General features: G+C 39.2%; 1 protein-coding gene across 4 annotated transcripts in view; it reads right to left on the bottom strand.

Annotated features, from left to right (window-relative positions):
* ttc28 (tetratricopeptide repeat domain 28) overlaps positions 1–27,162 on the bottom strand; it is a 473,813-nt gene that overhangs the window by 34,477 nt on the left and 412,174 nt on the right. For all 4 annotated transcript variants that reach the window (XM_039772324.1, XM_039772327.1, XM_039772326.1 and 1 more), the window contains 4 exons: positions 4,355–4,464; positions 2,383–2,512; positions 1,639–1,857; positions 300–465 (listed from right to left, as the gene is read on the bottom strand). In XM_039772324.1, the coding sequence (XP_039628258.1) occupies positions 300–465; positions 1,639–1,857; positions 2,383–2,512; positions 4,355–4,464 (625 nt within the window). The remainder of the gene's footprint in view (positions 1–299; positions 466–1,638; positions 1,858–2,382; positions 2,513–4,354; positions 4,465–27,162) is intronic.

The raw sequence follows: 27,162 nt of genomic DNA, 5'->3' as shown, positions 1-27,162 counted from the left end.
TGCCATGGGGTGGTTTTTGGGGATACCTCTAATTCAGCATACAGACATGATGGTTCGTGCACTAACCTGTGGATTCCAAAGGCAAATGGTTAAACCATAAAAAAGCATGATAGTTTGCAGACAAGTGGTTTGGCTCCCCCCCCCCCACCCCCCAAAAAAAAAATGGACTTCTAGATGCACTGTAGAAAGGCAATGTCATTCGGGTTGTCAACAGATATGAATATAAATATAGCATTGTACATGCTGAAGCAGACACAGTGCTGCCCCCTGTAGGAGAGTGATAGAGCTTGCTCTCTGACCTGTTGTAATAGGACTCCACCCCCAGAGCTTCTCGCACACTGCCGATGTACTGCTCCAGTGTTGAGTTGTTGACATTCTGTAGACTCAAGCTGCTTGTCTCATGAAAGTCCAGGCTGCTTTCTGCCAGGCTGTCACCCAGGTACACCTCATGGAACTTCAGGATTCCTACAGTTGACAACAAAGAGGAAAAGTGGAGATGAGGTTCATGTATTCTCTTTTTCAGCCCACTGAGCTACATGTACATAGAAATGAATTCGGCAAATAAAAATGTGTGATAGTCCTAACTACTTCCTGTGAATACAAAATGCTGGACTGAAAAACAGTGAAACTATACAAAAAGTATTCAGTGGAGTGTTCTGTGTTGGCGAGATGTTACATTGTGCTGCTGCTTCTATAAGAAACTAGTGTGATGTGTCCTGGAAGCAGGACAGCAACATGCATTATTCGGATGATGTCTTACATTTCCATTTGGCATATTGGTGCTACTCAGAGCATTCGACAAGTTGCACTATGTGCCGGAATAATTGGCTATAGTTTCTCTTATGGAGTGTAACCTAAATATTAAATAAACATCACGGATCTAGTGGCACTTATCAACACTATGAATCTGAGCTGAACACCACACTTTCTTGTTACGTATAAGGCTTGGGGGTTGGGCTATCATCTGCCATTTGTCCCACCACTGTCATTTCAGTGACCTACTTTCTGGAAGTCAGTAGGTTCCTCAGCTGTCAACTGCTAGCTGGGAATGTGCCTCCCCAATGGTTAGAAAAATATAAAAATAGAATGAGAGGCATCCCTCATTGGAGCTTAGATTGAAGTTTTGCTGATTAGCACCATTTGTTTCATATTGCTTCTGTTCCATATGGTAATGGTCATAGTTTGCAGTCCTAGGCACAGATAAATTGTAGCAGGAAGTAGATGTGTCCCATCAGGGAGCACACTTACACTTCATTGCGTGTTTCAGGCCAGGGAATGTATTTGTGATATTAGCTCAGAGTAGTTCCTACGTTATGATCATGAGAGATTTATTCAAAGGTATGAAGAAGCACCGCTGAGCAGAGGTCTTTGAGTTTGGGCATAACTGCATTATTTGGAAAATGAGAGGAAGGACTGCATTTTTTTCTAGCTGTGACTTGTTTTAAACTTTTCTTTGGGTAAAAACAGAAAAAGGGTAAAACATAATAAATCTGATAAAAGAAGAGAAAACAAAAAAGAAAGCAAAACAGAATTCATATTTAAGGCTGTTTAAATGTCAAATCAGTCAGCTGTGAAGAGTCTCAGTTGGTCTGGGTAGTCAAGGCTTCATGCCGACTATCATCTCTATCATATTCTTACCTGCTCCTGGTGCAAGAAGCCAGCTGTACAAGTAACCAGCTGCCAGTGAATAGTATAAGATGAGCCCACGCTGTCCGTTGACTGTCTCAAAGATCTGTTCAATGGTCACTGGGCTATATGGGTCGGAGTCTTGTTGACCAGTCTGCCTCTCCACCAGCAGGTCAGCAAATGCCCGGGTCCGTCCTCGCTCTGCCACTGCTAGCGCCTCGTCATGATGGCCTTACTCCAGAAAGAGAAGGGTGAAAGGTAAGAATCTGTGAAAAGCTCACCCACCATCAAGCCACAGCCACTGAGGCTGCGGGAAAAGCTGGTTTGCATTCACAACCACAACAAGCGTCTCCATCTGAAATGCTGTTTATTTATAGTTTAAACTGCTTATTTATTTCTTTGCATTGCACAATGTTGTAGTCATTCAAAACTTAAGTTGGATTTGCTTGTAAAACATCTTGTGATGATGCTGCCTGCAAAAGACAAGGCATCAAATAAATTCTGAATTGGCCTGAAAGGTTAGTAGAGAGGATGGCTGCATGGAGTTTGGCCCCTGCAAGAGTCTTCCTCAACCACGGCACCCTGCTTTAACTCTTCAGTGGGAATCTGCTCTGTAAAGTCTCTAATCTCAAAAGGCTCAAGATTAGAGAGATCACAGCACACCCACACAAGCGCTCTGTAGGCTCCACCTCCAAGTGCTACACTTGATGTTTGTAGATTAAACGGAAAGGAAATGAAGGGATGCCGCAAACGTACCGAGGCTAACCAGGACACGTTGAAGTGCTTGATATGAGGATGTCTGGAGATCAAAGAGCGACAGCTTGTAATCAGTGCTGTGCTGAGCTTCATGGCGAATCGTTTCAAATAGTGCTGATGCTCGATAAAGCTGGGGGAGAAAAGGGAATAAAGAAAAAAGAACAGGGTTATACTTCACATGTTAGATTTCCTTGGCAAACGCTGAAAGACTTCCAGTAATCCAGCACTGACATAAGAGCCGGAATGCATTTAACATGAGGTAGAACTCTGCAAGCAGCATATTTTCTTTCTGGCTAATTTAGGCTCTTCAGTTTTATATCCACAAGAGGGCAGAAGTTAGACAGAAATAACTGATAAAAGAGAGCTCAAGACAAATGGTGTGTTTCGGATGTTGCTGTTGGCAAATGTCAAAGAATTTGCTGCTGTAGGCGAAGACTAAAGCAAATGATGCTGTAATGATCACACTCTAGAGGAACACAGAGTTTTATAAAAAGCATCACACATGAATAGACTACTTTTGTTTTCGTGCTTTATGTGATCATAATATCCATTCTCATAACGACAGAGGTGCTTTGCATAGTGTTTGATCGAATAGGTGCTTCTGCTCCAACAGTCAAAGCAGTTGGCTGTCTGAGTAACTTGCACCTTGAATGGGATGTTTGTTAAAATATGGGTTCTATCTAGCCATGACACTTTTTATTGACATTTACCTATTTAGCCAATGCTTTAAATACATGTCATTTAAAGTTGCACCATACATATTAGGTTTGTTTTTCTGCAGTGTGAGCACTGAACGTAAGTGTTTACTTTACAGGAATGGTGCACCTTTCCTCATGTCTATGGACTGCTACAACTAGCAGAAATGTTTAGCTTAGGATGGAACAGTGACGTGCTAATGATGTCTGAACTGCAAAGTTTGTGTGTTATACTACATCTCTTTGGGGACACACTATGCCATTGTAGGCTTGAGCCTTAGGAAGACTTCGCCCTTTGTGGTTAAAATGTGCGGTCCATTATATAGCAAACATTAGGATGATGGGCACCTTGGCAAAAATCTGTGTAGATTAAAATGACACTAATGTGAACTCTCCCAGGGCCAGAAAGGACCCACAGTGTCTTCTATTAGTACTCTGTTGTATTTTTCAACTATACTAATGGAGCTAAAAACTTCATGGGGCTGTGTGCCAAACAAACTGAGTTGTAGTGATCTGGATTGGCATTACAAAATTTCACTTGTGGTGGTTCCTCACATGAATGTGGAGGCAGTGTCCCATCCTGTTATACTGCATAGATGAACTTGCTGTTATGCAGTATGTAGACAGAGGGGCATTTTAGCAGGCTTATATGTTAAGCTTGGACATTTCTTTGCTGCCTCTCTATGGTTCAAGGAACACAGGATGATTGTTGAATCAATTTGTAAGAGATCTGATTTTTTGAATTCTTAACCTTTAGAAGAAATGCCTGCAGCACAAGGACCTCCTTTTCTGCAGGGACCCAGCATGTGATGATAATGCAGTGAGGCTACTAGGAAGCAGTACTTTAGTGGGTAGTAGAAAGTAATGGCTGTCCAACATTGGGTGTCGCCTGAAGGTAAACTTGCAGTGTCTACTGACCATAGGCAAATGGAATAAGTGACCAAGAACTGTGGTCGACAATAGGACTTTAGGGACTTTCAAAATCTGACCTGGTGTTACATTGGAAGATTTAAAAGGACAGGACTGGAGAGCTTTGTTGTGCTGAAAGTCCTTCAGCAGATGTGAGATTCTCTCATACTTACTTTTTTTGCATGATGGCTATAAATATGCTGCAGCAAATTAATAACCTTCAGGATCTCAGAGTAGCCTAACAGTTACAGATTGCAATGTGTTAATTTGTTCAACATGTCAAGCCAACAGCAAACCCTGAAAATCTTAGTTTTAAATAAAAGGTATGCAAGGTAGAATATGGTGACACATAGGGAACTTTCTACTACCTGATGCTGGGCTTCCTCCAGGTTGCCACTCGCCCAAAGTGAGAGCCCCAGGCGGTGGCGGATTTTAGCTTCATCTTCTCTTCGCCCAAGCTGCTCTGCCAGCCTCAGACCTAAAGGAAGGAAAGATGCAAATAAATTATGTGCCAAAGCAGCAGGCGGTTCTTGACTTACTTCTGTCTGCCAAAGCAGCAGTCTTCTGATAACTAACATATAGCGCTAAGGTTGGATTCATACAGTGTGAGGTCAGGAGACAGTCCACCATTCTGTTAGGTACATACAAAAATAATAAAGAGCTTTATGGATTATTCACTAGGTTTGTGTGCTGTGCAGGTGGTGCTGTATGGATTGGAGACCCAACCAAGCAAAGAGATTTTTGTGGAGCCATGCCACACAAGCTATTCCAGGTGCATGAATAGTTGCAGTTGAAGCAGAATACTGGATAATGTCTAAAAGTATCTAGATAGGATGTTCTTGTAAGTGAGACTGATGGGACTGAATGGTCTTCTCACATTTGTCAAACCTTGTATGTTATGTTCACATCCTGCTTATCCTTGCCAGGGGTTTTCAGTGCTTGCTTTGAAATACTTCTCATGAAATCTGAATGACGACCAGCCACTACAAAAGTGTCACCTCATAAACAAAGACTGCAAGCTAAGGTGCCCTTCAATTGTGGGCTCACGTAAGCAGTAATGCTGAGCTTCATGGATTGCTTTTGCAAAACACTATCATACCTGCTATGTTACTTTCATTATTTATTATTCATTTGAGTTAGGTTTAGACAGTTAAATATAAAAGTAATAACATGTACTGTATTTATCACAGGCCCCATAATGTTTGAGTGAAGTGCATGTCATAAAATGGAAGTTAGATTTCACATAATCTTATGACAATCGGTTATTTCAGATCTTTCTTGTTCTAATTGATGTCACTGTGGTGGTGTCCTATAAATCTAGACCTGCGTGCAATATAGAGCTAAACATTCTTGCTAACAGTAACATTCTCACAGGTCTGTACAATGATGCCTAGTGAAAAATGGGAGAAGTCATTCAGTGTATGTAGGGGGGAGGGGGGCATCATGAGGCATCTGCATTAAGAATGATGTGCTTGCCACATGTCACACTGTACTGTCCCACAGGTCCACATCAGGCTTGGACATTTCATGAATCTGTCAGACTACATTGGAAAATGCGTTCTCTGCAGAGTGACATGCTTGCTTGGAGGCCAAATGGAATAATTACATTCTTCTAGTGTGTGGTTCTCTGCTCTCAAATTTAATTACACAGAGGGCTCCTTTAGCTGAAGGGCTGCATTTAGAGATGCTGGAGACTGCTGCCATGTCAGAAGGTTTGGCTCTGTGGAGCACACCTGCTGGTATTGTGTGACTGAGCACTATAAGTCACTCTCTTACATGTCCGACAAAAAGCAGCTTTACTGATGTGTACATTTCTGATCAAGGCCCAGCTCGTCGTTAAATTATGATTAGTCATTATTCTATGTAGAGCCTTTTACAAACCACACTGTTTCATGATGCTTAACAGAGCCAACAGGATTAGATCCCCACTCCGTTTGTTGTTATTATTATTCGGTAAGGAGGTTGAGTAGGAATAGGAGTGCAACTGCTACAGCTGTAGGACGTAAGACATTGTCTGTTCATACCGACCTAACAGTGGTTTATGTTCTGTGGCTGTGGTGCCAACAACACAAAGATCACAGAGTAACTCCAAACAAAAATGCAACCACAGTTGTATTCCAGTGTGCAAGTGCAAAAATAATTTGTGTTGTTTGGACTCTTCTTTTAATTTTTTTGTCTTAATTTTTTTTGAACTTATTGATTCCATTACGGGGTCCTGTTCTCCAAGGCCCTGTGTCATGGAAGAAGTTGTAAGGCAGGAACCAACAGAACATAATATATAGAATGCCAATTATTGCACAGCTAACAAAGTTTCCACCATACTGGAGCCCTGTTTTTAATTGTAACAATTATAATAAATGTTAAGTTACTTTCCCTTCTGCATCCCATTTCCAAATACCTAAGTCTTAACTGCTTCTTGGCCCATTTAACAGATCAACCCATCAACAACTACTCCTTGTATTAACTGACAACATAAGACCTACCCAGCTGGCACCTGAGGAGTGGAATGAACTTGCCTTACAGATGGCAAGTGGCAGCATGGCGGCATTTGTCCACAGAAGTTGCTGCTGGGCGATCTTCATGGGTTTAGTGTTGCAGACACTGAGTGGGAACAAAAGGCCACAGCATAGGTGGCAGTGGGGTGCCATGTAGGGTAGACTTGCTCATGGTGCTCACTTATAAAGTCATTAAGATGTCATTTCTGCATTTGCATGTCTTTTCTCATGTGATGACAGATAATACAGTGTATTGGAGCAGTTTGACTGCCTTGGGGCTGTAGACAAAGTAGGATCCCAGGAGACTGGTGCAGCCGGCAACAGATAAACAAGAATAAATAAATCTCCAGGGCCACTGAAATGCACACACTGCAGTGGTGATGGAGAGGAAGCGAGGCCCAGTAGTGCAGTTCTTTGTGTCCGAGACAGCATAAAAACACAAGGCACTATCATCTGAGATGGGTACTCAAATGCAGAAGCTCCAGTTTCTCTTCTGACAGCATGGTTTTATTCACCCTGGGTAGAGCATGTGTGCCAGCTAGAGCTTGTGCATTTGCAGCTAAGACTGGAAGGCAGATTTTATGACACTATTGTTGGTTATTTATGGTATAGTACTTGAGAGGAATTATGAGATACAAAAAGAACATCTGCCCCTCCAATGAAAGGAGCCCATCTACCAGCACCCACTGATTATCTGAGAAATGCATTTTGTCTGTCTATGAGTGTAACACATGAGGCTGTAGATAAAATATGGCAGGCAGACTTGCAGTAGCTGCTGTGTTACAAACCAAACGCAGTGAGACACTTCAGCTGCTAAATTATCCAGAAATCTGTGAGGATATGGTCACTGTCCATAGGACACTGCCCAAGGAAGGTGACTTGCTGAATTTAAATTACATCACGCACAGTTGTCTCATCATGTATAAAGGATGGTAGGAGGCACAGGGATGTATTTTTAGAAGAAAAGTGCTGGACACTGCTTCTGTCCTGCTAATGACTTGGCGAGGGGCCTGGCTAAATCTAGGTGCCCACATACATAGGACAGTAAAATTTCATTGTGGTGCTTGTAGTGTTGGGAAAGGATTGAGTTCATCAGCTGTCTCTTTAGCTCCAAGTGCAGCTGGTGCAGGCTGTAATGGTAGCACACAATAGTCAACACAAATGTACAGCTAGCAAAGATAACAAAAGAAGTCAGAAGCCATTACCAGCCTCAGAGAAATAAAAGCTTACAAGGATAAATGGCCTTCCTTTGTGCAGAACAGTGCATGAAAGAAGAGTTCAGAGGTACAGAGTGTGTAGCAGTTTAAATCACTGTGCCTGTGGAAAGCCCAGCAAGTGTGAAAATGAGGAGACGGGAGTCAAGCACAGTACGTGGCATCAAGAGATAGAAAAGAGGGTCTCTGATCCATCACATGTTGCGTTTTGAGGCACGCTGCCAGGGATGTCATGCATAACTGAAGATGTTAGTCATTACAGGATGCTCAACAATATTGTATTGGATTTTTTCATTTTCAGCTTTGACACCTCAGACTTTAAAGATAGGAAAGAAATTGAGAATTATTAGTATATGCAGTGCAACTTTTCATACAAAATCTTTTTTTTTTCCTCTGTAAATCCTCTGTGCCAGTTCAGGGTAGTCAACCCTTACTGCAGTATTTGTCATATCCTGAATAAAGTGCCCATTGGTGCAGAAGCCATGCATAGACAAGCACTGTGTAGCCTGCAAAATGAGGTGCTTTATATTTATTCTTTTAAAGGCTCATATCTGCCAGTCACAAGTTCACACCATTGCCTGCTACGTTTATCGATCAAGTCAGCTGCATTTCTACCCTGGAGGACACTAATCCCAACCAGACTGACTTAAGATTCTGAATTGAGGAGAACCACTCAGAGCAGACTAAGGTAACATATTGTACGATAACATGAAAAAACAATACTGGACTGGAATTCTGGGCCTTTTGTATTTGTATCTTCACAACAGGAACACAATGTACAGCAGAAATTTCGGGCTAAATTTCAATGTCCACTTAAATCTAGTAGTTTGTTATATCTTTGAAGTAGACCGTCGGAACTTCATCTTAAAACCTACCCAGTAGACACTGTGCTTCCACTATTTTTCCTGAGTTTCCCATTCACCCACCTAAACAGTCTTGGGAAGACTTATTTAAACTTTCTTCACATAAGAAATCTCTTACCTTGCAAATATATAATACTGTTCTTTCAATGGACAGTTACTTTGACAATAAAACTATTTCAAATTGGGCACAGGAGTTGGGCCTGGACTTCAGAGAAGGCTACTGGGATAGTGTAGTTAAGGGGATTCGTACTTCCTCATCTTGTGCAAGGCTTTCTCTTATTCAGTTTAAAGTAGTACATAGGCTACATTGGTCAAAGTCTAAACTATCTTAAATTTATCCCAATGTTCCTGACCTATGTGACCGATGTAACTCCTCTCCCTGCAATTTAAGCCACATGTTTTTTCTTTGCCCCAAAATCCAGTTATACTGGACCTCCTATTTTGACATTATTTCTCATGTTTTTGGAATCCGACTGGAACCTTGTCCTTTGATCGCTATATTTGGGGTTCCTGGAGATCATGATACGTCTTTTAATAGTACACAATTGAATGCAATCGCTTTCACTTCACTGTTAGCACAACATAGAAAATTATTGCCCTGGAAGGCTCCACATCCCCCGACCATGGCCCGCTGGCTGAAGGATCTTATGTTCTTTTTAAAACTTGAAAAAATCAAGTTTAGTCTGAGAGGGAGAGCTGATGGGTTTTTGAAGGTCTGGCAACGTTTTGTTTCTTATTTTAGATCCTTGGAAACAATTGCACCTGATTGAACTTTATTTATTTCCTATTTTATTAAAATTTTTTTTTTTTAATTGTTAGTTATTTATCTACTTATTTTTTGTAACATCCTGTGTATTAGGGTGTTTTTTTTTTTTTACTTTCTTGTTGTTTAATTACTTAATTAATCATTATCTATTTTATCTATTTTTCTTTTTTGTGGGCCTATGGGTGGGATATGGGGTTTAGGCATTATAGGTTTATTGTTCGTGTCTGATAGTCAACACTAATATGTTTGTTGATACGTTTGACATTTTTATGTATTTGAACAGATGTGTATGTATGTTGCTGTTAATTGGAAAACTGATAAATAAATGGGGAAACGACCCAGTTGTTAATCGCTGCGTGATTCTGGGGCTTCCTCCTGCATTGACAGCAGTGGCAAGCAGCTATCGCCACACAGAACACATTAAATTTATGATATTCCAGCTCTCTGCACATTTAGAATCCTTAGATTTATACTTGATATCAGTTTCATGATAAAATGCATTAAACTATGTGTTTTACACTTTACAGATAAATCATTAACTTCATTTAAATAACGAATACTGTTAATAATTACACATGTGGTTGTGGCACGGTGGGCAGAGCAGTAGCACTGCTGCCTCGCAGGAAGTCAAGTCCCTGGTGTTCCCTGCCTGGAGTTTGCATGTTTTTCTGACGGGATTCCGCAGTGTGCTCCGGTTTGGGGATTTGGTGAAGCTAAAATGACGCCAGTGTATGTGAGTGCTAGTATTCACCTTGTGTCAAGCTGATACCCCGTCCAGAGATTGTTTCTGCCTCATGCCCAATGCTAGCTGGAATGGGCGCATTCCTGGATTGATGGATGATAATCATTAAACATCCAACTTTTTCAGAGATATTGTGAGTTGGTGTCCTCAGAGTTTGATGGTTGTTTTTAGCGAATTCACAACACAGCAAACCCAAACTTGTTCTCACCCTGATGATATCTCGCACTACCACCTGGTGGAATCTTCCAAATTTATGTAAAGTACGTGCACAAGTATAAACAGTACAACACTTGTGTAGCAGTAGCATCTGCTGGAGCATGCGTCGCATAAGTATAAACCAGGCCTAACACACTTGGGTCAATTGGACAGGCTCCGCAGGTGGCTGAGGCCTGCCTGAGGAGGACAAGACTACCTAGAAAAGCTGGCTTCAAAGCAGCTCAGCGATTGCTTATGTTGCAGACACAGCACTTGGAGCATTTCAGACTTCTGTCTCCTGGTTTCTAGAGTCAATCTGCTTGGCTGTGTGGTTGCCAGTGAACATCACAGGGCTGGTGGTTTGTAGGCATAGGAGTTGCCTCTGAGGCAGAGAGAAGCGGGCAAAAGGATGAGGCAACTGGGAGATGTGCCCATGCCATGTCTGCAAACGCTGATCACTGAGCTGCTTTATTACTGGCTTCTCCAGTAGTCCCACCCCTTCGGACTGATGAGCATGTGTATGAGGTATAATGTGTTTGTGCTTTATAAAATAGTGGTATGCCCTGGGATGTTTTTGATTACAAAACGTGTGCCACCACAGAAAAGGTTGTGAAACATTGCATTATATTGCAATTTATATTTAGATGGAGTCGTAGTCGGTATATTTTTACTGACTCTTACTCCAGTAACCTGATAATTGCTTCCAACTGTGACTCCACGACTCAGAGACTCTTAACACCACAGCCCTGGTTATTATAAAATAATTTCAAAATTGCAAGTAGATAGGAAGTTTAGAATTTTATTTTTTCCCAGAGAGAGATTTATGTTTTGTATAGATTAATCTGTGCATAAATTGAATTGCCACTTAAACTATATTTTATTATGGCAAAGTCAACTGTCCTTGAGGATTACAAAAGACATACAGTATATGAAACTTAATATTGAACACATCTGTGTAACTTCTGGTTGTAAACACCACACACAGTTCATTCACTCATTCTCTCACCAGACTCCATTCTGACTATTCAATGACTGACACAGTTTTAAATGGCTTTGATGTGACTTTAACATTTTTTGGCCACACGACTCAATTGAGAGAGATTATAAAAAATGTACATACAGTGTTGTTTATTGTGTAGCCAACTGTATGTCTAGAGATGAAGGTGAATAGAACAACCTTCATATTACTTCCTAAATTTGATAGAAATCAAAGTGGTTATTTACTCTGACACACATATAACAGCGCACACCTTCTTTCCTTTTTCTCTCAACCTAATTATAATTATGACACCAAAACAGAGAAATGATCTGTGTAATATAATTTGGATGTCAATGAGGTGGCTGATCAAATCATGCAGATCTTGTAGGATGCCCTCTGCACTTTTAGAAGTCTTCATTAAGAACTATTAACCAATAATTGCACATCTTCTCGCACTGGACATGACTCCAGAGACCCCAGACATTGAAATTGGGAGGTGGCTTCTTAGTGAGGGATTGCAAGACAGCTGAGAAAAGCAGTAAAGCTGTTTTATTTCAGTCATACACACATGTGGAATTCGGGTGTTTTCTGCATGGTTTGCTCACTTAACCTTCCTCTTTGTTTTTGTAGTCTTGTAGTTTCTGTATCCACATCAGTTCTTTAAGACTGCGGTGACATGTGTTCTGTGTTGCACAATGTCTAGGGCATTTAAAGAAGAATGTTTCCAGTTAAGTTTCAGATTAGGCATGAAAGGATGCAGAAGGAGCTTGAAGAACTGCATAGACTGCCGAGAGAGAAGAATGTCGGTGTATTAGCATTTCAGATTAAGATTTCCATGAGATGTTGAGTTATACTCTGGGGATATGATCCTCATTAAAGTGAGGTGCTATAGCAGATCCCACTAAAGAGGAGGTCAGAAATAACCATACCAAATTTACCAGTATAATCATGCTTCAGTGCTGTAAAGTGTGCTTCTTATTTAATAGATGTTCATTGATTTCAGAAACAGTTAAAGGCTCATAGTTCACTTTGTAAAAAATAAATGTGTAAAGGCTCTTTCTCAACTGTCCATGTAATAAGAAAAACCTGCAAGGCCTGCTATAACCTTACCTGTGTCAAAGGGGTCAGGTAGGACCTGCACTCCACTCAACAATTGTGAGGTGTTTCACTGATATATAATTGGGATTAAGGGCAAGGTGGTTCTAGAGAATCGTTCGTTTGTTTTAATACTATTTCTTTGGTCGTCCTGTGGCTCTTTTGAGGACTGCTATGCAAATAGTATCTCTATCTGCTTTGGAGCTTTGAGTTTCCAGCGGGTTCTTAGGAGTATTAGAATACTGAACTTTTAGGAGCAGGAGCTAGATATTAAAGTAAAACTAAGAGACAGTTCCTGCCTTAAGCTGTACCAATTGCCATGTCTGAAAAGGGTGTGTTCACACAGTAATTACAACTGCTAAAATTTCAGATCAGTAAACATATTGTATTGTTGGAGTAGCCTGTCCATGAGGTGTGTCATAAATCCAGTGTTATGAAATGACAGTTGATGGACTCTGTCTGATTCTTTATTAGGGTGCCATAATGTTGCAGTAGGCTTGTTTAAGTGTTTGTGAAAAAACGGGTCTTAAAGTATGTCCCAGGGCCACCAGGAAGCATCAGCCCATTCAGAGAACCAAAGCATTCTGTTTTTCATACTTCAAGGATGTTTTTACTGTAGTATTTTTTGCAGGAGGACTAACAATCTGTTGAAATGATGTACACATTTTTTTTCCTGATAGCATTCACTAATTGCCTATATTTTCATCTACTCCAGAAAACACAACAGAAAGTCAAATTTAACTTTATTAACCCAACAGCTTTTCTGGCACAGGAAGGAAGTGCATCATCTAAAGAAGGACCTGTAGTCCAACACCAAGATCATGAGCAAGTTCTTTTTTGCTGTGGTATTGGTTTTTAACTACGTCAAGGTAGCTTGGTTTTAGGAAAATGTTCAAATGGTGAATAGTTTAATCGATTCCAGCACAACTGTACTAAAGCACTAATTGTAATGTATAGGCTTGCTGCAGTAAGGTGTTGCGACCGCTCTTATTAGCATCTTCTTCAAATATTTACAAAAATCAGTTCAGTAAACAGTTCAGTGGCCCTAAATGACCCTCTTTCCTCTGTGCTTCTCTCTGGAATCAGGAAAATTTTTGCAAGTGTTTGGTTATACAGTATAACGCATCTTGTGCTTCAGCTACTTTTATTTGGAAGTACCCAAGTTGCATTATAGATTTAAAAAGTGCTTTTCCTTTGGTTTGGATATTCTCTGTGGAAGCAAAAGTTCTCTTAAATGTATGCATAGATGCAAGCTAAAGGTATGTGTAAATGTAGTCCAAATACAGTAATCACATCTAGGTATGTTATGCGTTGCCATTCTAATAATAAACCACAGTGACTTTTTAATTATTGATTATATTTATTTACTGACTACAATAGTGACACCCACTCATTCACTGTGTGACCTCCATGCCGAATCTCACAAAAAAAATCTGACCATTACTGCATACAATAATGAATAATGAAATGCTGTGGATGGTGGTCGTACATACAATGACCTGGCATTCTAAACCATTTGAAATCGCAATCTTGCAACAGCTTTTTTTTTTATTTGTGATAGTTGTCATTCCAGATGAATCACATCTGGCACAGACGTGGTGCTCAGAAGTTTAACATTAAGGAAAAACGTTGTATTTAAAGAATTGTACTGCAAACATGTGATTTGTATGTTGCTTTATATAGTGGCTTCAGATGTTTGTAGACATCAACATCAATGAGTGGATTAGAAATGTCTGACCTCCATAAGAGTAAGAGTAGGTAGAAGTGAAAAGCCTAGAGAGCGTGGAGTAGACTCGAAGATTGGTTGCCCCCAGTGTTTGTGGAGAGAGCCACCTGGGGCACAAAGGAGGAGGCCATTTGTACTTCTGTATAACCATTTGAAATCAATTTTGTATTTTCCCAATTTCTTTTTTCCATTATTTTATTTATTATTTTTAAATTGGATTTTTGTTTTTGACCCATTTTTACTGTAAGATGGTATGTTCAATCAACTGACATGTTCCATTCTTTATGAGTGGCTTTATGCATTCTTTTTATTGATGTTGCAGAGATTGCGATTACAGAGATTCAGGGCATAAATTTCATTGATCAATGACTGAATAAATAAATTAGTTCCTCTAATAACTGAAAATAAATGTATAGCTATAAAAAAAGGTCAACTTATTAAGCATCTGCATTCACCAGACTAAAAAGTCCTTCCATTGTAATGTTCTTAGTGCAGTGTGTTTGAATGAGGAGCTGTTCAAACGCAGTTCATTTCCGTCTTTCGGACTCACTGAGCGACTCTCTTTTCTTCTATTTGCTGAATGTCCTCGTGTGGCATAATACTGCTGTGTACGCTGATCTAGGAAATCACGGTTTTGCACACTTGCGGTAATCTGCAAGGACACGGGAATTTATTTGAGGCACTGTAGATGGGCTGCAGAAAATCCAGTTCATAGAAATTACTGGGATGTTGTGTTCTGAATGCTGTAATGAAGATTGTGTTGTTTAGTCTTCTAGGAATTTGCGGGGTACCTTAAGCTAGTCATAGTGACATCACCCTTCCCCCTCTCTCAAACTAGTCCTGTGGAACTAGCTAACCCATGTGTCTTTACTGATGTGCAAGTGCTGTATGCCCTGCCACTGTGATGTATAGAGATTTACCCAGAGACACAGCAGAATAGCACTTGCTTAAGGAAAGCAGATATGAACATATTCTCTGGATGAAATATGGATAGATTACTCAATATAATACATTTTTTTAATAATCTTTCCCTAATCTTCAAATTCCATTTTTGTGTTTATATCCATGCCACTTTCTTGATTCTGCTTAATGTCTCGCCATTGTGAAAACCATAGGGACCTACTAGTGATGTTTCAGTTTCAAGTGTTATTTTACATAGTATAATGTGGTGCCATATTGCCTAACTTGGACCAGAGGTAGGGTTGGAGGTAGTTGATTATTAGCACGTGCTATGCATGGTTTATAGCAGCTGACAGCCAAAATATGAAAAGTATATTTTGAAAGTCACAAGCCAGTCTTTGATAAATGCCCCCCTGACCCTTAAGCTGAATGGATTTCAGTTTCCACCATTTTGTTTTTCATTTTCCTAACATTTATGTGGGGCTGATAGAAAATGTCTATCATTTCAAAGTGTAGAGCATTCCTTTTGAGGTCTAGTTTAATTTGTTGTAAACTGCAAGAGAATGGGTAAGATGCAACTTCCCTGTGCTTTACTACTGACCCGAGACCAGACCAGCACTAATGGAACAATCATGTTAAGCACGACAACAAACCAGAATATCTGGGGTTTTAATGGAAATTTTTCAGAAGAAAACTGAAATGGTAGAAAAAAGCAAATGATTTGTTTTTGAGCTATAGACTAGATAACAGCTGGAATTATAGTAAACTGTGGATGATACACACCATGTCTATAGTGTGACTGTTGGTGTTGCCACTGTCCACCTTTAAACAACTTCAGCATGGTGTTGTATGGAGTTGAATGACCAGAAGTAATCAGAAACAACAGGGGTGCAGGCAATGATGCTGGTACTTTCATCAGAACATGTGGCAGCCAGCTAGGTGTACAGTCAGACATGTCTCGTGGGTAGTGTTATCGTGTCCCTTCGTGTAAATGTTCTGCACTCAGATCAGGTCAAGTTGGGGAGCATCCACTAATACAACTTGTTAATGCAGCCATTACAAGACAAAACCGCTCGGGATCATGGTTGCCAACCACCCAGGCAGACACATGCCATAGTCCCACCAAAAATGACCATCTATCTGCCACAGCCAGGTGTTACGTGGGCGTCCCCTTGGCTTGGTCCAGCCACTCCGGTCCTCTGCAGTGAGGATCTTGCAAGCCAGATAGCTCTTGGGAATCGTGCCACATGGATTTAGTGCCGTAACTGACACTACCTCACAGTGTAGGCTATGTGCCTCATTTGGGACTCCATGAGCAACCACTTGTTCGACACAAAGTCTAACCAGTAGTACCTAAGGATTTCCCAAAGAGACACAGCACCAAAGGAGTCCAGTCTTCATCTCAGGTCACTGGATAGCATTCTTGTGTTACAGTCATATAGCAGAACAGGAAGCACCAGGGGCCTCATGCATAACACCGTGCGTAGAATTCACACTAAAACATGGTGTAAGGACAAAAGTGGAAATGTTCGTACGCACAAAAAAATCCAGATGCATAAATCTGTGCGTTCGCCAACTTCCACGTTCTTCCACTCCATAAATCCCAGTCAGCATGAAAAGTAACGCACGTGCATGCGCCTGCTGTCCCACCCCAACTCCTCCCAGAATTACACCTCTTTGATTATGCAAATCAATATAAATAGCCCTTAAGCTCAGTGTTCTGTGAAAAGGCAACAGCAAAAGCATAGGGGGAATAGAAGAATTTCAGCAAATACCAAGTGGAGGCAAAGAAAAACATACTATTTGTTGGTTTAAACAGTGGTATAAACAACAAAAGGAAAATGATTGAGTGACATAGAGTGTCGGAGAAATTCGAAAGCTCAAGTTCACAAAGTTGCACAGTGCCCGAAATAAAAAAGAAGTTATCAGATATCAAAGTCGCTGTGAAAAGGCGAGTCGTAGCCCACTGTCTGAGTTTCATATGAAAGCTTATTAGGGTACAGAGAAAAAAAAAATAGGTACACAGTAGGAGAAAAAAGCACGAAATGTCAACTTTAATCTCAAAATTTCCACTTTAATCGCGTAGTTTATTTTGTCATTAAAGTAGAACATCATAAACTTCATCTTAAAATCGTTTCATTTACTAGTTTCCCAAATCCCATCATAACTAAAGTAGCACATTAAATGTTTTGTTTTACATTTGATCTTCTTTGTGCTCTGTGTGCGAATCACTAAGTGCTTCCGGGCTTTCTGTTTCTTCGACAGGAAACAGAATCCATTACATTCGTGATATTACAGCTCTCTGAATAATTAAAATATTGAGATGTATACTTGATATAATTTTCATGATAGGAGTTAAAGCATGTTATTAAACATGGGAACACGGTGGCACAGTGATTGTTCATGCCTCACGCTAGATGCTTGCGCGCTGTGCGAGACCTTTGATGAAATACTTTATTGCAGCAGTGCTGTCTCTTTCAAACATACTAACCCCCAATTCCTGTCCTTACTTTTCTTTCTCCAAATACCCAAACGCCACACAATTAGCTCTGTAATAGACGTTAAGCCATCTGTAAGCTTAGAACGGCGATTTTTCAAAACTTTTAAGGAACATTGAAATATCTTCGTAGTACATGTTTAATTATTCTATCCTTACAGTGTCGCGCCAGCTTGAGACAGGAACAATCCGTGAATGGAGTGCCAGCTCCTTGCTAGTGCTGGCACCGTGTCCTGGCATGTTTAATTATTAACAATATAGATTATTTAAATGAAGTTAAAGTTTTATCTGTATAATGTAATAAACATATTTTGCTGCATTTCATCTTAATAGACAGCATTGCTGAGGCAGTGTGTGCTTGATGCTGTATTCTGATAATTCTCAGAAGAATTATGAAGAAGATGAGGATTTATTGATCATTATTGTGAATTATTATTGTGTATTGCGGAGGTGGAGGTGCTTTGTGCACATTATTGGATAAATTAAAATTATTTCTGGGACTTTTACCTGGTGACTGGATGTGTTGACTGTGAGTTACATGGGGCGAAAGCGACCCCTAATGCCACAATTGTTACAGGAGGAGGTCATTCAGCTCACCAGCCCTATCCACTTAATTCTTCTAAAATAAAAATCAAGTCTAGTTTTGAAAGTTCCTAAAGTCCTACTGTCTACCATGCTACTTGGTAGCTTATTGCATGTGCCTATAGTTATCTGTGTTTAAAAAAAAAAAAAAAACAGCTTCCTATTGTTTGTGTGAAATTTCCCCTTAACAAGTTTCCAACTGTGTCCCCATGTTCTTGATGAACTCATTTTTAAAGTAACAGTCTTGATCCACTGTACTAATTCCCTTCATAATTTTAAACACTTCAATCATGTCACCTGACTTAATAGGAAGAGTCACCAGAGACATGAATGTCCCTGTCGAGGTAAATAAACTTTTCGAGAAGGTCGACATTCTCTTTGCAGACAGACACACTGCTGATGGCTGTGCCCAAGAGGTCATTAACGGTCTGGATCTTGGTTTTCATCCAGGACACCCCCTGAAGAACAGACACTCGGTCTCCTTGCTCAGTCTCTTGAGAGCCCCCATCATCATCATCATCATCATCATCGTCAAGATCAGTAAATCTTTCCTCATCAACAGATGCCACTCTATCTTTGGACCCCACAACCCTGCCCAACACATAGTTCATGTAAGCGTTGAAGAGAGTAAGAGCAAGGAAACACCCCGACAAACCCCCGAATCAAAAGGGAAAAACACAGAGGTTCTGCCTCCACTCTGCATGACACTCACAGTCCCAGTGTACTGGCCGGCCATGATATTCAGCAACTTCTGCACTGAGCATGAAGAATAGCTGACACCTGGGCAGTGTGGTATCTGTGAAGTAAGCAGCCGTTTCAGTGGCTAACAATTCCCGCACATTGAGTTAGTAACTCTGCTGTTTGTGTGTTCTACTGCTCAGCGTAGAGTGCTGTGACACCTTGCATCCCATTCTGCCATTCTAAAGGTTACGATGGGAAGACAATCGACTTTCAGCCCATGTTTCAGATCACAGTGCTGTGGGGCCTGGACCATGACCTAGAAGCTGAAATGAAGCAAGACTTCAGTTGTTTTCTGTTGGAATTTTGGTTATATTGTTCCTGTGGCACAGAAATGTCTATCATTAAAATGGACTGCAGTTTTCATATTTAGAGTGTGAACTTAGGTGACCTCTCTGGTACATTCTTAAAAATGTATTTTTTTTTTGTAAAAGTGCTGTACTATCTATCTATCTATCTATCTATCTATCTATCTATCTATCTATCTATCTATCTATCTATCTATCTATCTATCTATCTATCTATCTATCTATCTATCTATCTATCTATCTATCTATCTATCTATCTATCTATCTATCTCCATGTGGCACAACGTTATTAATCAGCCTGGGGAGGTCTTGTTGAGATGTTGCTGTATTGGATTAGCATTGCTGTATCAATGCATTTGGACCTTGGTCTAAGTTTGTGTCATCCTGAGAAGAAAATGCACACTGTGCAGGGCTTTCTTGCAGCTTCCAAGCAGACTTTGCCTTTGCTTCGCAATGTAATATACTGTATGTCATTTTTTTAAATAAAGTTTAATGGCGTTTTTATTTCTTTCTAAATATTAAATTGAACTACCTGCACACATGTTGCCTTTACAGTAGCTTATGGCAAGGCAATGTCTTTTAAAAGGTATAGGCGGTGTCCTTTCTGCATACCACTTGTCACAAAATTTTGATGTTGAACCAAATGATTCATGACACACAATGAAGAATGGAGGTTTGATTGAATGATTTTTAGACAAAAACAAAGTTGAACTAACTCCTTCTGGATATTGTTATAGCACACCTCTTCCTGAATGAAAATCTAGAGGAATCTGAAGGTTTATCGATGAGTGAGAAGAATGGCTGTCATTATGAGCTGTTACATGCCCACCTCTCTTCTGTTTCTTTTCTTGAAATATTTCTGTAGTACTTTGTGCCACTGTTGCATTGCCAAAATACTACTCCTGTCTATGGAAACTGACACCAGAGATCCTGGGAGCCTTGAGATTTAACAGAATTCAATCTGCTGCGTGTTACATTTGTCAGCATGTACTAATGATATTGAAGAAGGAGAATGAAGGCAGCCAGTTGGCCAAGGTCATCAGAACTGCATCATTATCTTCTCTAGCTATTGCCACACAGGCATGTTTAGGAGACAACTAAAGGGCTTGAATGAATGTATTTCTATGCCGGGCCAGGGGGTGGCGAAGTGTACCAATTCTTTCTCTCTCAATCCCTTGCAGACCATTCTCGGGAAATCCTGCCTGTTTCTGGGGCAGCCAGCGACGTCACTTCCAGTTCCAGACATGATGACATCACTTCCCTAACTGGCCTATAAAACCGCCATCTTTCCTTTAGTATATCAGTTCTGTTTTGGACTCAGTTGTGTAAACATGTCTGTTCGTGATAAGCAATTTTGCAGCCAGGAAATATTATACGGGTGGCTGCCCCAAACCTTCGCAATGTCTTTGTGTCGTTCTTGCGACACAATCTAAGCTGTTAATGCTGTTAACTGCAGCTTTTGTACTCCTCTTCTCTAAGACCAACATGGCATGTCTGAACAGCAAAAGTATTGTGTTTTCATGTTCATATGCTTTACAACAAGTATTAAGTATATTATTTTTGTAATTAGGTGGCACAGTGGTAGTGCTGTTGCCTCACAGTAAGGAGACCTGGGTTCACGTCTTGGGTCCTCTGTGCCTGCAGTTTGCATCTTATCCCTGTGTGCATGGGTTCTCTCTTGATGCTCCAGTTTCCTCTCACAATCTAAACGCATGCAGGTTAGGTGGATTGGCGATGCTTAACTGGGCAGTGTGTATGTGTGTATTCACTTTGCAATGAACTGGTGATTATTCCTGCCCTGTTCTTGATGGGATAAGTCCTTGTGACCATGCTCATAAACTGTAGTATGTTATGGTACTTTTGTAATTTTGAGGGACATTCTATGGGTAGGTAAAATTGGACAACTGCCATCTATTAATGTTTTAATTTACCTGTAATTGCTCACAACTAAGACATCTGTCAACAGAATGAAAACTTGATAGATAAATGAAGAGATGGCAAAAGACAGCATTTATTTAAGCATCTAGAAATCATTTCAACAAACAGTATAGAGCAAGAAACAAATAAGTCATTAGCTGGAGCTATGTTATCCAGTACTTTTTTGTGTGCTTATTCTTTATTTCATTTTTGTTGGAGTTAATTTCATTTTATTTCTTTGCTTACATGCCTCGACTGAGTGTTTGTAGAAGGTTCTAGACAGTGCGTGTTACTCCCACTTATCATGTCTTATCTTTTCTTACAAATACCGGTAATTTTAGATTGTTAAAAGTTTATAATGTTAATGTGGACAAAAAACAAATTGGATTAAATACAATTGAAAGTGTTATTTTAAAATGACAAATGAGGTTTACTCCCTAGTGACACAAGTTGAGATCCTCAAGTTTCATGACAATGGCACCACAACTTTGAGAGCTCCATCAATGCTGTCATGCACGTGCAACAGTCACCTACTTTCCCTGTCCTTTCTTCAAACAGCCGAGGTTAAGAGTTTCCTGTAAGTTCCACAATGTACCTTTGGCCTGCCTGGTTGAAAACAAACCAAGCATAGAGAATGTCTGATGTCTGGCGGTGGATATTTACTGACAGGGACATTCTATTTATGTACTGTGTATGTGTTAAAGTAAAGCTATTCGTTTGTCATTCTGGTGATCCACAACTTTTAAAAGAATGGTCCACTCAAAAGTGATGTTTTTAATGTTTAACCTCATAATCATATTTGGTTTGTAGTCGTGGTTGAGAAAAATCAGAAAATGCAACGAGGACAAGATACTTCACCTGCTTGTGCTCCAATTTGAGAAACAAAAAAAATGTAACCCATTGTATCTGTCAGGTGTTATGTCACCATAGATAAAGGAGTTAGCCATATCTCTCTATTATATAAAAAAAAAACTTGGGGCAAGACATAATCTTTTGAAGTGAGACAGATTAGAAGACAGACAGAGAGACACTTAAGAGAGACACTTTCACGTCCTGCGTCACGGTCAAGTCACGTCATACTGACATCCTTTGGAAGCAAATCCTGTGAGACGGTGACCTTGGAAAGTCACGCCCTACTTAAAAACATTTTCAAACAAGATCATGGTTGTCTAACCTCTCAGTTGTTGGATAGAACTTCAGAAATGACTAAGTGAAGAAGAAAGAGCAGTGCATCGAAAAGAGACCCAAAAGTGTTGGAGAGAAAAGAGTGACAAAAAATGCAAAAAACAATAATAATCTATGTGCAAATTCTGATAATGAGGAAAGTAAGCAATGACTAAGCAAAGAAGATCTGCAGTGTCTTTCTCAACATTACATTATTAATGCGTATCTAAAAGTTGAAGCTAATCGTTTCTTCTTTATTAAATTGAATCAAGCAAAACTTAGAAAGGAGCGTATGCAAGGTCTTACTGATCATGTTCAAAATTCAAATATCAATAGTTCAAACAATTTCAAAATAGGTAAAGCAGTAATATTACCATCATCATATCCAGGTAGGCCAAGAGCATTGCAACAATTATATCATAATGCAATGGCAATATCCCAAACTATCGGTTGGCCAGATTTATCTATTACAATGACGTGCAATCCACAATGACCAGAAATCCACAGATTTTTGAGAACTATGCCACCGGCTACATTGGCTCTGGATATTCACACTTTTGTAAGTAGATTGTTTTATCAAAAAGTCATCTTATTATTAAATGAACTCGAAACGGTGTTCGTTCAAATCAGAGCATACATTTACACAATCGAATTTCAAAAACAGGGTTTGCCTCACATGCATTTATTGGTTATGTTGCAAAATAAATTGCTGATGATGATCGCTTTGTCTGTGCTGAAATTCCAAACAGAGAAACCTATCCTGAATTATGGTACAAAGTCATTAAACACATGTCTCACAGAACCCATTTAAAGATTCAGTATGTTAGGACACAAAATTAAAAAAGTGTTTAAAGAAATTTCCAAAAGCGCTCATTCAAACAACAGATATGACTACGGCTGGCTTTCGTGATAATCGCCAAAGAGATTACAAACAACAAGATGGTAATATTGTGATGCTCGATAATTTAAATTATTGTACCATATAACCAGTATTTGCTCAAACGATTTGATTGTCATATTAATGTCTAGTATTGTGCATCGGTTATGAGTATTAAGTACATCTACAAGTACATTCATAAGGGCACGATATTGTATGCATAACTTTATTGAAAGAACAGTCTCAGGACGAAGTTAAAGCAAATATATGATACTTGGTACATCAGTGCAATGGAAAGCAGGTGGCATTTTAATGGAATTGTCAATGCATGGTCAAAGTCATTCTGTTTAATTTTTACGGATTCATTTACCATGTTAGAATATGATTCAATTTAAAGAGGGCAAAGAAGCAAAACTTTAGAGGTAGCGAAAAATAGAAATAAAAAATTATTGGCTTATTTTGAACTTAATAAAACAGACGTAAATGCAAAAGCATATATGTATGCGCAAATTCCTCAACATTACAAGTGGCAGAAACAAAAAAGAGTGTGGCATCCAAGAAAAATTAATTTCAAAAGTGTTGCTTGGTTAAATATTGTAAAACCAAAAGATATCGAATGGTTTCATTTAAAATTGTTACGTGAATCTAAAGGGGCAATGTCGTATAAAGTTGTTCAAACTATAGATGGAACTATATACGGTACATTTCAAGAAGTGGCATGAGCAGCTGGGTTATGCAAATCAGACGACTATATGTTTGAAATGATGTCTGATGCCTCTTCTGTAATGATGCTTGACAAATTAAGACACTTCTTCGTGTACTTAATTTTGGCGGGTGAAGTTGATACTTTACAATTATGGAGAAGCGTTCTAAGGATCATTATCCGAAAAGGCGAATAAACAAATGGCTCTTTCGATCATCAAAGAAATGTTAGAAGCAGAAGATTTAACGATGCAGCAATTTGGACTTCCACAAAAAATTAACGAATCAGAGGTAAAGAAAGAGATAACAGCAGACGAAAATTTAACAGTGGAAGACCGTAAAAAATTATATCAGAAAAGTTATTTCCAAATATTGTTTTTACTGAAGTTTGAAAATAAAAGTGGACAAAATGCATATGTAACAATTCCCATGAAAAAAAACAATCTCTTTAAATTGTATTTCCGGAAAAACACACCTGAGGGTTGGCGAGAAAAGCGAGCAGGGGGCGAAGCCCTCAAGTAATTAGTAATGCTTGATTTGGTCCAGAGTTTGTCTCCTTAGAAGCCATTCTATCAGAATGTTTACCTCTGTTCTCCATTTAAAAAAATGAGATTAAATATATTTTGGCTATCAACACAAAACTACATTGTTTAATATTATATTAAAAAATAATTTTTAAGACAGAGTATTCCTTTAATATTTGTCCAGACAAACTCAACTTAAGATTTCATTGTCTGTGTACTTAATTTAGGGTAAAGCAGTGTGCTGATGGTTTTATAGCTTCCATTACAAGACAGTTTACTATTCCATCTGCATTCCTTTTGCGGTCAGTCTCTAAAGGTATTGTGATGCCCTGCTACTTTCACACATGCATTCATTGGTTCAGTCTGTTGTTCTAGGACAACCATTCTGTTTAGCTTCTTTATCACACGCAGAAGTGGGATTCATACAATTACACTTCCACTTATTAAAATGACTGCTATGACTTGTCTGTTTCCCCCCGATAATGCAGTGTTGCTGGTCAACACTTAAGTTCATTGACTGTGACTAATCTCTACTTTACAACAGTTGTAAGCAAGACAAAGACGGGCTTACTTCCGGTCACATGCTATGTCACATGTGAGACTCTATGCTATTGTTCTTAAATCTTTATGAGCCACAAAGAGCAAGTTATTTTGTTGTTACTTACATTTATTCATTTACTTATAGATTTATGAAGTCATTATTATCACATATAAAGATTACAGTGTAATCTTACATGGATATACAAAATATCACCACTATCTGGCAACATAAGCATTTACCTGAGTTTTTGGTATAATTATTCACTAATATAAGTAATTTCATCAGGGTGACCTGGGAGAACAGGAATACGAGTTAATCTTGTGACCTTCTGCTTTAAACTCCAGCACTTGTGTCAGTACGCTCAATTAGTAGCCCTGTACAGATCAGTATGTCTGGTATGCCATAACAATACATGCACAATTCAGCCTAAGACAGATTATTTCAGCACTCTTTGTGTGCTTTCCAGAAGTAAAGGTACAGAATGAAAACAATGAATATCAAGTGTTCAATGAAAAATACCTTGGCATACGTTACTGTGAGTTATGAGAAGCTATTCTAGGATTTGATGGGGAAACACATCAGAATTAATAATATCCATTGTAGTTGTACTGGAAACATTTCATGTATGTTCGTCTGACCAAATTCCCCTTAGTGTTGTGTTTGTTCATTGCGAGTAGCCCTATGCCTACTGTGTATGTTAATACTGACTGGCTTGGACAGTAAAGACTAGAAGAAAACTGCAGAGCTTCACCAAATCATTAAAGTGGTGCGTCAACATTTCAATCTGTTCTGTTCTAAATCATTTATGTGCAAACAACAGAATACAGTTGGCTCCCTTTTTTAACACCTTACATTTTGAGCATTTGCATACTTGACTGTAAGTGAGCTTCAATGTTTTGATAGGCATGGAACTAGTGTGTAATGGTCTAGGATTCCAATAGGTGATACTTGGGTGAGTAGTGTGCTTATAGCCCATTTCATTGTATTCCATTTATTCTGATAAACTCATCACATACAAGATGAGTATTTGTTTAGATGATAATAAAATGGAGGCACAGATTTGCTGTGAAAATAGTTTAAAAAACACAGGAGAGGTGAGATCCTTCAGTAAGTGAATCTTGGTTGCGAACCTAAAGCTACTCAAAATGGTGTTGAGTTTTATATCTTACTGTTGAGGATCACAAGTCTGAAAGTGCATAAGGTATTTACTGTATATGGACACTTCTACACGCTTGTGTACTGGGTCAAGAATACCCAACCAAAGTATTTTCTTTTTCCTTTAATGTTCTGCTTTTTTCACTCTCCTCTGTTACAAATTGTACAAGACCATGCACATACAAGAGTCCTCATTCCTTGTACCTTTCTGGATAGCAGATCTAACACTGTTAAAATCAGATCCTGGAGAAGCCTCATTCTTCATTCTCTGTTGTATAACTTGGGCCTCCCTTTCCTTTGTATAATGGAATAAGAGTCATTCAATACCTCGTGCAGAGAGTATCTGTCATCCATTGCACTTAAAGTGCTACTCCAGTTTCAGCATTTCTTCCACAAATCCAGTTGAGCCTGCTGTTTTTATCTCCTTACTAATGAGGATGTCCATAGCTTCCACTGTCCATAGGTTGTGACTGTCTTCCTTTATTCAGTATCTGTTCATTCACCTTATTCAGTATTTTTTCTGAGGAATTCTTGATTTTGTTGCTACATTTAACACATTCTTTTTATTTTTATACCTTTAGCTAAACCATCTGTTTTATGAATTGATTCGTGATCCTAAATGTAGGATGGTCTATCATTCTGTACTGCACTAGCAAATTACTGTTTCCTGTCTGCCTAGTGTGCCACGGCTTTTACAACGTGTGATTTGGTCCCTGGTGGATTGCATCACTGAATTCAGCATTTTCTTTTTGCCACTTTTTAAAGCACCTCACATTCTCCTTAGTTTGGTTTGGTACAAATCTGCAGATTACAAGGACAATCAGATATTATTGGAGTCCCATCAATTTGACATTACTACACTGATGCAATCATTTAGAATCTCCAGCATTAATTTTCTTAATTGTTAGGTTAGAACATTAAACTTCTGCACCTCTAATTGTACAATTTTTGATATTTACTTCAGTAAACTCCTAAACGGCGGAGACCTGCTTATGTTGATCCTTTTACTGTCTGTCTTGTACTGCAGCTTAGTAGCACCATGTTTTGTTTTTATTGTATTCTGTTCAGTATTTACAGTAGTTTTAATTGTTGTGTTATGTATGCTTGGACATCTGACATGACAACAGCTGTTTTATCTGAGGACAAACTTTTTACTGGTAGCTTCACTTGTTTAAACTTTGCTGAAATTAGAGGAC

The sequence above is a fragment of the Polypterus senegalus genome, chromosome 12 (assembly GCF_016835505.1).
Source record: "Polypterus senegalus isolate Bchr_013 chromosome 12, ASM1683550v1, whole genome shotgun sequence".
NCBI lineage: Eukaryota > Metazoa > Chordata > Cladistia > Polypteriformes > Polypteridae > Polypterus > Polypterus senegalus.
Note: the sequence above shows the minus strand (reverse complement) of the source record. Positions and strands in the feature narration are given on the sequence as shown.